At 34.6% G+C, this 13,321-nt stretch overlaps 1 protein-coding gene across 1 annotated transcript; it reads left to right on the top strand.

The window, feature by feature from the left end:
* Positions 1-6,044: 6,044 nt before the first annotated feature.
* On the top strand, positions 6,045-7,684 carry LOC100919236 (olfactory receptor 145-like). Its single transcript, XM_012545109.3, has one exon. The coding sequence runs from the start codon at positions 6,535-6,537 to the stop codon at positions 7,552-7,554; it is 1,020 nt and encodes a 339-aa protein (XP_012400563.2). The 5' UTR covers positions 6,045-6,534; the 3' UTR covers positions 7,555-7,684.
* Positions 7,685-13,321: the final 5,637 nt, after the last annotated feature.

A 13,321-nucleotide genomic window follows, 5' to 3' on the forward strand; every position in this document is an offset into this window, starting at 1 on the left:
TTTAAAGTAGGGTCATTGCTGCTCATTAAATGAAATGCTCCTGAAATCTTATGCCTATTTTGGAAGCATTTTGTGTTATCTCTGAATCATTAATTTTGAAGTTTAAATATGTATCATAGAATGACAGTAATGTACTGTTGTCCAATGTTATCTGATGTGCCTTCTCTCAAATTCAAGATGGGGGGTCTCTTAATTATATCACACATACACTCACACACACACACACTCATAGTTATATGATAGATACCCCTATACATATAGATACACACACCTATTTTATAAATACACATACACATATCCATGGATATGCCCATAATCCTGGACTCTTAAAAATATCAGATTATATTGCTTAGTTTGAAGAACTAAGGCTTAATGTGTTGTAATGGAGAGAGCCCTAGAGTGGGAGTCAAATTGGCTTGTGTTTCTGTTTTGACTTTGCCACTGAACTGTGAGGGAGAATTTGGATAAGTCACTTCAAATTTTGGGTACTCAGTTTCTTTATCTATGAAATAAAAAGGTTGGACTTGCTTAAAATTGTTTCTTTAAGTTCTACATTCTATAACATTTACATGCAAACATCAAATATTTCATTCAAAAATTACTTTTTAAAGCAGGTCCACCTCTAGCATATGCAGAACTTAAGTAAATTTATTTTTTTGTGGGACCACTATTTATAAGAACAATTTGATTAAAATGTATTACAAATTCCATGTGAGGTATACTGATTTATTAATGGAGATTTAGAACAATTAGCTCATGACTTTGAACTTTTCATAACAAGTATTGTGAATTAAACACCAGCCCCTATAGAGTGGAAATGATTGTCTAAATTTGGCTTATTATTTTAGTCCACATAACCACTAATGTTACTCTCAGAACTTTAATAATCTCTGATCATTAATTCCATCCCTCCATCCAAGTAGGGAGAAATGAAATGAAAAATGCATCAAAATTATAATTTAGTAAAATAAAATCAAGTGAAACACTTTAGTTGTTGATACAAATTTATAACTATTTTCTTATTAAAATTTTACTGCATTTTTTGCATTATTGTTTACAACAATTTGAACACACACAAACATAAAAAGAACAAAATTAAAGTTTTCTATGCAAAACTACCCAATATCTAACATAACACTGTATAACAGAAGACACTATTTTATATAATACAATGAGGTAGTATGGATATTTATTTTGATAACAACTGTCAATGTGCCCTTTCTCTAGATAGAAGGATTTTAAAATTTGCTACCATAGTTGTAACACTAATGGATATGACATATTTTAAAATCAAATTTGGAGTTGGGAGTGGAGACTGAGATAAGCTTGCTCAATGCACAGATATGGCAGCCAGCCACCTAAGTCCAGATTGGAGATCTTTTCCACCTCTCCCCTCCACTTCCATATTCCATCACAAGTCATAGCACTCATACTTCTGCCACCTTTCCAATGTTATCCATCTCCTAGGGTTATTGTGAGGATCAAATGGTAGTATTTGTGAAGTGTTTAGCACAGTGCCTATACATAACAAGTTCTAAATAGATATTATCCCATCTATACCTCCAATTGTCAGAGATATAACTTTAGTTCAGGCCTTCTGGTTTTAAGGTCAATTATATATCCACTATACCATCCTGACTTGACATCTCTTAAAAGTGCCTCAAGACTAATGTCAAATATTGGTGCAAATGAAATTCAACAACGATAGACTGATGCACATATTCTCTGAGCAAAATAGCAATTTGTTAATGGGGTGTGAATCTGGTAATAAAGGTGTCTAATGATTGCATCAGTTAGCCAAAAGACCTTGAAATGAAGGTACAATTTCTTTTTTATAAGCATAGAATTAAAAAAAGAACAGGATAGTGAGTAAATAATACAATTGGTTATAAGACTGGTTACATCATGGAGTTGAGGACAACATAATTGGTTACATAGCTGAAGTGATGGGAGCCAATACAATTGATTGGAATTGGAAATGTGGGGCTAGCAATAATCTACTCTTTTCATCTTGTACTACAAAATGTTAATTTTTTTGAGTCCATCTGCAAGGTTAGAGATAGTAGACCAGACTTCTTTGGATTAGGAAATCAGACATCTTTGAAAGACAAACTGATGGAGGCCCAGACTGGACTCCATGGTGTCTACCTGTATCTCCCAAGGATATCAGATTTTCTTGAGATAAGAATAGAACAGCAATTTAAGGATGACTGGATCCCTAAACAACTCATTATATGGCTAGCTGAGTTCCTAAATTAACGTCAGAGACAAAGAATCATGACAAGTAGTTGTAAGACAAAACCATTAATAGAAAACAGAATCAATAAGAAATGACACAGAATTAATTTAATTTTCTAAATTTATATTATAATTGGACTGAAAATTGTATTAAAATGATTGGGTTGAGGATATAGCTTTGTAAGAGAAAACAAACTAGGAAACTATAGATTCAGATTCTGTAATATTGGAGGTTAAAGCTTATGGAATTAATTATCATCAAACAATAATTTTCAATTTCTCACTCTCAGCTTTTTTTTGTACTCTATACTTAGTGATCTAAATGATTATTGAGATATTTTCCATTCAGATCTTACTTATTACAATGGCTTCAATAAATATTTAACTCCTTGCAAATGACATCCAAATGTATATCTCTATATATGAACCTCTGTCAAGTTCCAAATGAGTAATTCCTATAGTAGTAGGCTGTTAGGTTTCCTATTGAAGCTTAAGTATTAAAGTCTCTACAGATGTGGGTAGAAGAGGAACAATCATCTTTGGTCTAGCCCTTAGTTTAACATTCTCCATCTGCTTGCTCTTCTTTTCTCCAAGGGAGTCATCCCTCTGATAGGCATAGTCTTGGGATTTTCCCTGCTTCATCACTGTCCCTAGTTGCTACAATTTCTGAAGCCATATGGTCCCTCACTAGAAATTTTTTGGCTGTTCTTCCACTACTTCTTTATAGCCTATTTGGGGCTAATGATATAACCATCAATTGGATGAACAAGTGCTTCACTCTTTGGATTTCACTTCCTTTTCTGACCTCCACAGCTATCTAGAATTCATAAGTGCTTTCAGTTTAAAAAAGTAATATGACATCTCACACTGTTAGCATAAGATGAGTGTCAATAATTAACTCTAATCCTTCAGAAAAGGTGGAAGACTACCAGGTCTTACTATCTGCCCTGCCACTGAATCCAGGCTCCTGTGCCTTAACATCTTTTCTGTCTTGACATTTTCCTGATGCCTTGAGCAAGATCTGACCTATTCGTGTGCTTTAATGACCATTGCCCTAAGGTTTGCTCTTGGACCCTTAGGACTTGCAGGCCTTTGTGACTGACTTGAAGCTGAACTTTTATGTATAATTTCTCCCCATTAGAAGATGAGCTCTTTGAGAGCAGTGACTTTCTTTACATCTTCAGTATTCAGTATAACATTCCTGCTAAACTAGTAATCATTTAATAAATATTTTTTTTTCAACATATGTGATTAAAATTCTAAGTTGAGATATTAAAACTTATGAGGAAGACAGTAAAAGTTTTAAGAAACTTAACTTTGTTAAATTTCTCAGGTTTATTCTTGATTGTGTGTCTGTGACACTCATAGAATGTCTCCATTTCATCATCCTCTGCAAAGAATATTGCTTCAGAAGTTTCAGTTATCTTCTTAGTGATCTGTTTCCTTATGATTATTGCAAAGTGAAATGGACAGAACTAGGGCCAATGGATTTATGTTACATGCAGGATATTTAGACTTCAGATAAAGAATTTTCCAACAAGTAGAACAATTAAAAATAGAGTAGATTACTTCATTAAGAGAATTCTCAGTAACTGGAAGTATTTAAATATAAACTGTAATGATTGCTTTTAAGAGATAAATTGTAGAATGGGACAGGAATAGATTTGATCTCTGAGATCTTTTTTTCATGCTTAAGTATTACCATTCTTTTTTTAAAAATCTCCACCACAGAGGTTACATCTATCTGTCCTTTTCTTTTCTTCTACTTTAATAGCCAACATCCTAGTTCAGGCTCTTACATCTCTTACTTGAACTATTGAAATAGTCTCCTAATTGTTTTACTTGCTTCTCTAGTTTTCTCCCATTTGAATCAATCTTCCACAGATCTGCTAATTTTTCTAACTCATAGGTCTGATCATAGCATTCCCTTACCCAGTAAACTCCAGTGAATTCCTATTGCCTCTAGGTTGCGATATAAATTACTCTGACCTTTAAAGCTCTTCAGAACTCTGCTTCTTATATTTCCAACTCTATTATACAATATTCCCCTTCTTCTACTCAGAGTCCTAGAGATACTGGCTTCTTGCTGTGCCTTCACAAATGATAATCCTTCTCTCTTTTCTATGCCATTGTATTAATTGTCTCCCTTGCCTGAATAAACTTCTAAATCCCCCATTTCCTTTAAAATTCAGCTCAGGTATCACTTTACATATGAAATATTTCATGATTTCCCTTCCCCAGCTACTCATGTCCTCTACCCCCCAAAATATCTTGTATTTATTATGATTATATATGCATTCACATATAAACTTATCCTCAATAGAATATAAACTCCTTGAGCAGAGGTATTATTTCACTTTTGTCCTTGTATCTGCATTGTTTTGTATAGTGTCTGAGAGTAATAAATGCTTTCTGATTGGTCATATGAAGAAAATGGGAGAGAAACAAGTAAGGTTTCTTTTTGTGTCCATTGAGGAATATGAAATCCCTATGGAGAGTCAAAGTTTTCATAGACTAAGCACTCAAGCAGCCAATTGCACTTAATGATGCCAAGTGAAACACAAAGCCCATTTCTTCTCCCTGAAGTATTTGATCTTTCAAATTAATCCTGGTAGGCCAACACCCAGAATAAAAGACTTGGTTTCTTATCAGGTGATTCCATTGACATTCGGAAGGAATTGTTTCCTCCCCTAGCTAGAGGATCCTTGAGATAAAGTCACGGACAGAATCCCATATATCTCACTCAAAACAGCTCTGAAGGCAGCTTAGTGGGCTCTGACTTCCCTCAGAAAGAGAGCTGTTAAATCTATCAACATTGAGGGTCTAGGTCTAGGGCAATAACCAAATAATAACATCCCATCCTGAGGATTCAAGACTGAAAGAAGGTGCGTGAATGATCTATTTCTCCTCCTGATTTTCCTTTCAAATTCTGAAGTTCATGGAAATGCTGCTTCCTTGTAGAAATGAATTAAATCGAATTTATGAGAATGCAGTGGACAATGAGAAGCTTCTAGGTGCACACAGTTCTTTAGACCTTGAGGACTCGCCAAAAATAGCAGATGCCCTTTCCACTTCTTGTTCCTGGAAATTTTGTGAACCCTGGGAATGACTGAATCTCAGAGACATTTTTACTTTCTCTGAAATGATTGCCATAAAGTAAAGCAGGAGATCACAATATTTTTGTGCAGAGGATTTCTTTGATAGTTTGGCAAAACTTATGTACTCCTTTTTCGAATGTTTTTATGTGTATAAAATAAAATATGTATGATTATAAAGGAAGTTAATTATATTAATATTATATATAATTTAAAAATTTATGTCTCATGTTAAAACCCCTCTCAGTAAAGGATTGTTGAGGGTTAATCATCAGAGCTTCTAAATCCATCTTCTACTCATGTTGAGAAAGGCACTCCCTTTTGTTTGTCCCTCTAGTACTTTAGTAACTCCCCATGTGACCATAGATACAGAGTTAGGAGGAATTCATTGAAATATTTCACCTAATTGTATAACTTCAGATATTTTGAGTTTCTGAGCTTGGTGATTCCTTGGTGACAGCAACAAAAGAAAGGGGAAAGGAAGAGAATAGGCATTTATTAAGCACTTACTACGTGGCTGATACTGTACTAAGGGCTTTACAAATAACTCAATTGATCATCACAACCATCTTCTAAGTTTGGGTTCATTTTATAGTTGAGGAAATTGAGGCAGACAGTGGTCAAACAACTTACCTAGGGTTCCACAGCTAAAAAAGTTCTAAGGCTGAATTTAAACTTGGGTTTTCTTGATAATAAACCCAGTGTTTCCCAGTAGAGGACTGGACTTAACCTTCCAGCAAAGGACTGGATTTAGCCTCCCAGCTGTTATTTTTAGTCATTCAGTCAACATCTTTATCAAGTTCTTATTATGTCCTAGTTTTATGTTAAATACTGGGGATACAAAGAAAAAACAAAGAAAGGGGAGATATGGACATGAATAGGAAGAGTTCCCCAATTAGAAAGTAGAGACACAAACATAAATAGGTACTTGGGAGATAAAGAAGTTAGTTAGGGAGTATTTGCAGCTGGTGGTAAGGAAGTTTGAGATTATTTGAGCTAAGCCTTGAAATAAGCCAGGATTTCTGAGAAGGAATGAAAAGAAAGGAGATTTTAGGTATAGGGGATAGTTGTGCAAAAGCCTATATGTGATACTGGAGAACTTTTTATGTGAAAGACCTCAAGTAAGTCATTATGTCTGGATCATAGCATGCATGAATGTGGAGGGAAAGATAGGAATGGGTTAGGTAATGAAGGATCCTGAATGACAAATAGGGTATGTAGTGCTAGATCCCAGTTAAATGTTTTTTTTTTTTCTTTCTCCTATCCCACAGATCACTCCCAGAAGAGAATGGTTATAGGAAATCACACCATAGTGTCAGCATTTATTCTTGTGGGGTTAACAGATCAATCAGAGCTTCAGCTCCCCCTCTTCTTCCTGTTCCTAGGGATGTATGTTCTTACTGTTATGGGAAACCTGGGCTTGATCATTCTGATTGGACTGAATTCTCATCTTCACACCCCCATGTACTATTTTCTCTTTAATTTGTCCCTTATAGATCTCTGTTATTCTACTGTTATTTCTCCCAAAATGTTGGTGAACTTTGTCTCAGAGAAAAACATCATCTCCTACTCCGGATGCATGACTCAACTTTATTTCTTTCTTTTTTTGGTGGTTTCTGAGTCCTTTATTCTTTCAGCTATGGCTTATGATCGTTATGTTGCTATTTGTAACCCTCTGCTTTATAATGTAACCATGTCGCACCAAGTCTGTTCTTTGCTATTATTGGGAGTATACATAATGGGGTTTTCTGGAGCCATGGCTCATACAGGTTTCATGCTGAGATTAGTTTTCTGTAATGTCAATATTATCAATCACTACATGTGTGATATACTCCCCCTCCTAGAGCTCTCATGCACCAGCACCAGCACTAATGAGTTAGTGGTTTTTATTGTTGTGGGCATTGATATTGGAGTTCCCACTGTTACCATATTTATCTCTTATGCTTTAATCCTCTCTAGCATCCTTCAAATCAACTCCACTGAGGGTAGGTCCAAAGCCTTCAGCACCTGCAGCTCCCACATAATTGCTGTTTCTCTTTTCTTTGGCTCAGGAGCATTTATGTATCTCAAACCTTCCTCCCTTCTATCCATGACCCAGGGAAAAGTATCTTCTTTATTCTATACCATTGTGGTGCCTATGCTGAACCCCATGATCTACAGTCTGAGAAACAAGGATGTCAAACTTGCACTGAGGAAAACTCTGAATAGAAGAATATTCTAAATAGAAAGAGGACAATTAGAAGATGGAGAGTTCTGTTTCTTTTACTGGAGTTTTTCATGGAGTGATCCTGATTTGAAGCCTTTTCTCTGTAGAAGGAGCAAATCTTTATTCTTATACAGAACAATCTCTACATATGAATTCTTATAGGTTTGACATAAACAATTTTAGAACTAAAAGAAACATTAGAGATTTCTTTCATTCATTTGAATCATGAATTCTTTCTAATTACCCAATTGGAGCAAGCTCTCCTTGACCAAGTGATATGAGAAGATATTGAGTTTGTTGGGGTGGAAATTATGGCTTTATTGTCCTAATGGTGAGAAGGATTAATATTATTGGCAACTTCAGGAATTTGAGGGAAGATTCTATAGGTTAAAAATCAGTAGGATGTGGTAGAGTATGGTACAAGATTAAGAGGAACAAGAGACAATTCCCCTTCCCCCCCAGCCTAAAAGTAGCATGGTGGAATAGATAGAAAGATGATCTTGAAGTCAAGAAGTCCTGGATTCAGTTCCTCTTCTGGAACATATTGACTATGTGATCTGGACATATCATATAACTTCTTTGTCCTTCAATTTTCTTAAAGATCCCTTGAAGTTTTAAATCTATGATTCTATGCCCCATTCTGTTTGTGTACTTGGGAAAAGTCATTAATCTCTAAGAAACTCAGTAAATGTTTTAGAGTAATAATTGCAAAGCAGTTGCTGAGGAAGAATAGCTGTATTGGTAGAAGAACGTCCATCTCTGATTGTTCCATATGACAATGAAATCATAGCTCTTCTTTTAAAAAGTGGAATATGGTATTGTGTATAGATATTTGAAGTCATTTTTTCTATCTTTACTTTTCCTATTCTTGTACATTACCAATCCTTTCTGCTTATACTATTTATTATTTGTATTTGTATTTTACCTTCTGCAAACTGTGTTATCTGATTTGGCAGGTCATATACTCATAGATTTAGAGCTGGGAAGGACTTTTAAAACCATCTTGCCTGACTGTCTCAATTTAAAGATGAGGAATTTAGAGGTACTAGGAGTTAAAAGGATTTCTCTAGAATGGCACAATTGTAAGTTTCATAGGGAGGATTTAAATTTCAGGTCCTCAGACACCTGAAATAGTATTCTACACATAGACAATTTTCTTTCTTCTTTTTTCCTTTTCAGTTAAAAGCTTTCTCTCTTCCTTCCCCAGTGAGACAATTGGGCAGGATCACATAGCTTCCTAGCTAGTTAAGGGTCTGAGGAAGAATTTGAACTCAAGTCCTCTTGACTCCATGACCAGTGCTGTATCTAAATTTAAAGTCTTTTTAATAAGATTCCTGAGACAGTTGGAAAAGGTATCAGAATTCAAAAATCTTAGAATTAGCAGGGATCTCAGATGTTAAATTTAATTCTTACATAGAATATGAATGCTTTTCACAAATTGTTGCTATGTGTACTTAGTTGCTATGTGAATTTGTGAGATTTTTTTTTTTTTTTACTATGGTAGCTCATATACAAGGCAGATTTTAAAAAATAGAAATTCAATAGATTAACACAAAACAGTTATTACTGTTTTTTGTTCAGGCCTTTAATGAACTAAATTCCAAGAAGTATCCAAGAGTTCATAATGTCTATATTTAAAGTTAAGGTAATGAAGTCTCACTCAGATACTATCTTTATTATATTCCTAAATTTCCCCTTTCTCAAAATTCTTGCCTTCAATAGGCAGCAGCAGTGGTAAAATCGCCAAGTGTGTCCATAAGATTTTCACTTCCTTTCATGTGATTTGATAATCTTTAGCAACGTTTTACAGAATTCCTTCTGGCAGTATTATTTATTTCCATAGGAGTTTTAATCAGTTAGTGGTTATCAGGTTTGTGATAAATTGGGTTGTTTTCCTTCACATTTTGGAGTCATTGTGTGGAAAGGAGCCAACTTCTTTACTGTTATATTGAGTAAGATTTGCTAAATACCAATTTTCATTTTGTTTTCTTTTGACCATGGCATTTTGCCTAATGGCAACAGTGACAACATCTTTCCAACTTGTAGCTCAAAAAGGTTCTTTCTCTGAAGATTCAGCTCTTTCTTTTGTAAGAAGAGCCTCTTTTATTATTTAGCTCTAAATATTCAGTAGTCTTTGTTTTTTTTTTTTTTTTCTCCCCTTCTTACTTCTTCTAGCTTTGAATCACACAATTCTGGTTAGTAAAATGTGAGTAATGGGAGCCATCCTGATCATCTGAACCTTGGGTCACTTCTGAAGAGACTGCATTTTCTAAAATAAAGGCTATCCTTAAACTTATGTTCTTTGTTTTCTTGAGTGTTCTGGATGGGGATTCCGTTACCCATATTTATGAAAACTTTGATTTCCCAGATTTCCCAGAATAAACTCTTTAAAGAGTAATGGGTGATATGATACTTTTTGATCAGCTACCAACACCGGACCTGGTGTGTGTTAGCCTAGAGTCTAGTGAATCTTTAGGTCATGGGATCTGGAATAATCAGATGCCCCAAAAAGCATATTACTTTCCTATTTGCACCAATTTTGTGACAATTTATGTCTGCATATATTTTTCATCAGTGGATTACAAATTCATTGAGGACAGAGACTATTTTTGTAATCTTAATATACAAAATCTAGCATATAGTAGACATAAATATTTATTGAGTGATTGAATGATTTTCTCATTCAGTTATTCATGTAGCACTTAAATGACTCTAGTGAACCTACTATAGATATATATAATTTTGGAATCAAATAAATGATAAATTCTATGAGCTAATAGATCATTTTAGGCAAGTCAAAACATGTACAATTGAAATTATGGGAGTAAATTCAAAGCAATTGATCAAAATTTTATGCTCCTATTTTCCTCCCTAGGTACTTGAATTCAGACACTATCAGGTAATGCAGTAGCATTTCTTGGGAGTGGGGAAAGGATGGTAAATGGTCTACCAAATAGAATATTCCATTCCATTTGGAAAGAGAATAATCGAATAATAATATTTAATTTGCCTCTTGTGGCATAAAGCATGCATTCTGGATCCTTTGTGAATTGAATCCCACTAGCATTTATAAAGCACTTAAGGTTTGCAAGACATTGTGCTACTTTTTTTGTTTCCATTTTCTTTCTTGTGGTTATACTCTTTTGTTTTTATTTTTCTTTCACAACATGATTATGGAGATATATTTAAAATGATTGTATATGTATAACCTATATCAGACTTTTGCTGTCTTGGGAGGTAATGTAAGAAGAAATCTGGAACTCAAAATCTTACAAAAAATGTATGTTGAAAACTGCTTTTACAAGTAAATGTAAAACTAAAATACTATTGGCATTAAAAGAAAATAAAGTTTAAAAAATATGCTTGAAAAAAAAAGATGTGCTAGATTCTAAGGGAAAAAAATCTCCTGACATACAGGGAGAGGAGAGGAAATACATTTAAATATATAAGTAATTCCCAGATAATTTGAGGAAGGACTAAGTGAAAGATCCTGTAGGAGGCAGCACTTTAGTTGAGCATTGAAAGAAGCTCAAGATTTCAAGAGACCATGTTAAAGAAGAGGGGCAATCAAGGATAGAGAAGCTCTTATATATATATATATATAAAAAAATTGATAGTACATTTTAGAGTTTATCTAAAGGATTTAAAGTAAAATTCTTGACTCTAATTTTAGTGCCCTTTCCATGTCATTATGGTGTAGCAACGTCTGAGGCTTGAGTTTTATAGCATCTTCATTTTCAGCAATGCAACACTCTTTCCCCTTAGGATAATAATAATAATTCTGATTCTGAGACACTTGTGACTTTTTGCTTGTGAATTCTCTAAATTAAAGGGTAAAAACATATTTCATATCATTTTCTAAAATTATGGTTACTACACCACAGATTGACACCCATGTTTTCCCATAATGGTGCTGGATTAAATATTTTAAATTATTTGCTTTTTTCTACTTTCCACCTGTCTCCATGATAATTTGTGGGGTTTTTTTGCACAAATAAATTCGCTAAGTTTCACAAAACACCACTGCACAACAATTATATATTTTATCTAAGGAACAGGATTTACTGTGTGCAAGGAAGAGAAGAAACCATATGTTGATATTCTGTATTCAGCTGGATTCAGACCTGTAAAATACACAGACCCATGAAGAATTTTTCTGGATGTAGTCTTTTTCTTTTTTTTTTTTCCTGAAGCAGTTGGGGTTAAATGACTTGCTCAGGGTCACACAGCTAGGATATGTTAAATATCTGAGGCTGAATTTGAACTCAGGTCCTCCTGACTTCAGTGGCAGTGCTCTATCCACTAGGCCATACAAACATTCATATATATGTATGTATATAAATATGCAAAAACTGATATCTTGAGGAGATTATGTGAAGATTATACAGATAATGTAGAAGAACTGGAGCTACTGCCTTAGTCCTCCTGCTTCTGAAGGCATTACTCTTTATTGTACCATAACTTCTTTCAAGAGAAAGAAACAAGAAGATCACTTAGATATGTAAGCTTGGCATCACCAGAAAGGAATGAGATACTCTAGATGGCAACTCCTTGGGAGGTAATCCTTGGCAAATATGAGAAAAAGTATATAAGAGAGAAGCAATGGACTTATGTTCTTTTATAGGTCAGAGCAAAAGAAATTTAAGAAAGTTAAGAATATGGTACTATAAGACATTGAATAGACTTCTTTTCTAGACTGTGAGCTCCTTGAAAGTAGAGACTACTTTTAGAAGTAATCTTAGAGGAAAATCTTTCTAATTTATTCCCATTTTACATATAATCATGCCTCTTGGTTTTAGATAGTTATTAACACATTAAGGGCATGTATGGGTTTTTGGGGAAGATTAGTACTACTGGTATGAGGGCTGCTGAGCTCTTTACAGAGATGCTTTCTATCTTTGGTGTCTGCCTGACTCACCCAACTCTCACCTGTGACTCCAAGAATCTGTAGTATATGCAGCAGCCATACTCTGTTAAATCTTTTTGGCAGATGGACTAAAACAGGCTGATGGTGTTAAACATATTGCTAAGTTAGGGGGATGTTTACCCAAGCATGTAAAGACTTCCACTGACAGAACGGGCAGATTGAAAACAATTTGCTTTACTGTTCATTAAGGTGGCTGAAGCAGGTGCTGTGAAGCATGGAGGACTTGGTCAGATATCAAAGACACCAAAGTCAGCCTCTGAATTCTGAGCTGTTACCAGTTATCAAGACTTTTGATTTGCTCCTAGACTTCAGTGACTAGAAGAGAGAATAAAATTAATGATTTTATGCAACTCTTTCTCACTTAAATCCAATTTATGTGAGAGTCAAAAGACGAAGCTCATACTATTTTATCATTTTTTTTACCTACATAAATGTCTTGTGGCATCAGGAAAGTAGCTGTAGTCCAAATCTGCACACAGGTGTCATCTTCTGATTATAGAGTCATCTTCTCATAGACTGAAGCAGCAGTGGAATGCAGCAGCCTCTATGGATGTCTAGCAGCCTTTTTTAAAGACTGAACTATTTATTTCTTGACATGAAGAAGGGGCTTGAAAGGATACCCCAAAATTGTCTGCTTCATTGAAACTAAAGGTGACTTACTTATTGTGATGGGGGAATGTTCTATTTTCTGGTTAAAAATGCAAAAAAAGTACAAACACGATTGCAAAGATGATTCTACTCACCATTGGTACATGGAGTGTGCACATACTTATAAACAACATGAAATCCAATAGACCTGAAAGATGGACAGCTTTTGTTAAATAAAGAACTCATCAGTTATTACATACAAATAGC

This window comes from Sarcophilus harrisii, chromosome 3 (genome assembly GCF_902635505.1).
Source record: "Sarcophilus harrisii chromosome 3, mSarHar1.11, whole genome shotgun sequence".
Classification (NCBI taxonomy): domain Eukaryota; kingdom Metazoa; phylum Chordata; class Mammalia; order Dasyuromorphia; family Dasyuridae; genus Sarcophilus; species Sarcophilus harrisii.

Bases quoted from the DNA above. Each gene is read 5' to 3' on its own strand.
- LOC100919236 (XM_012545109.3), top strand. From the start codon at position 6,535: ATGACAAATAGGGTATGTAGTGCTAGATCCCAGTTAAATGTTTTTTTT.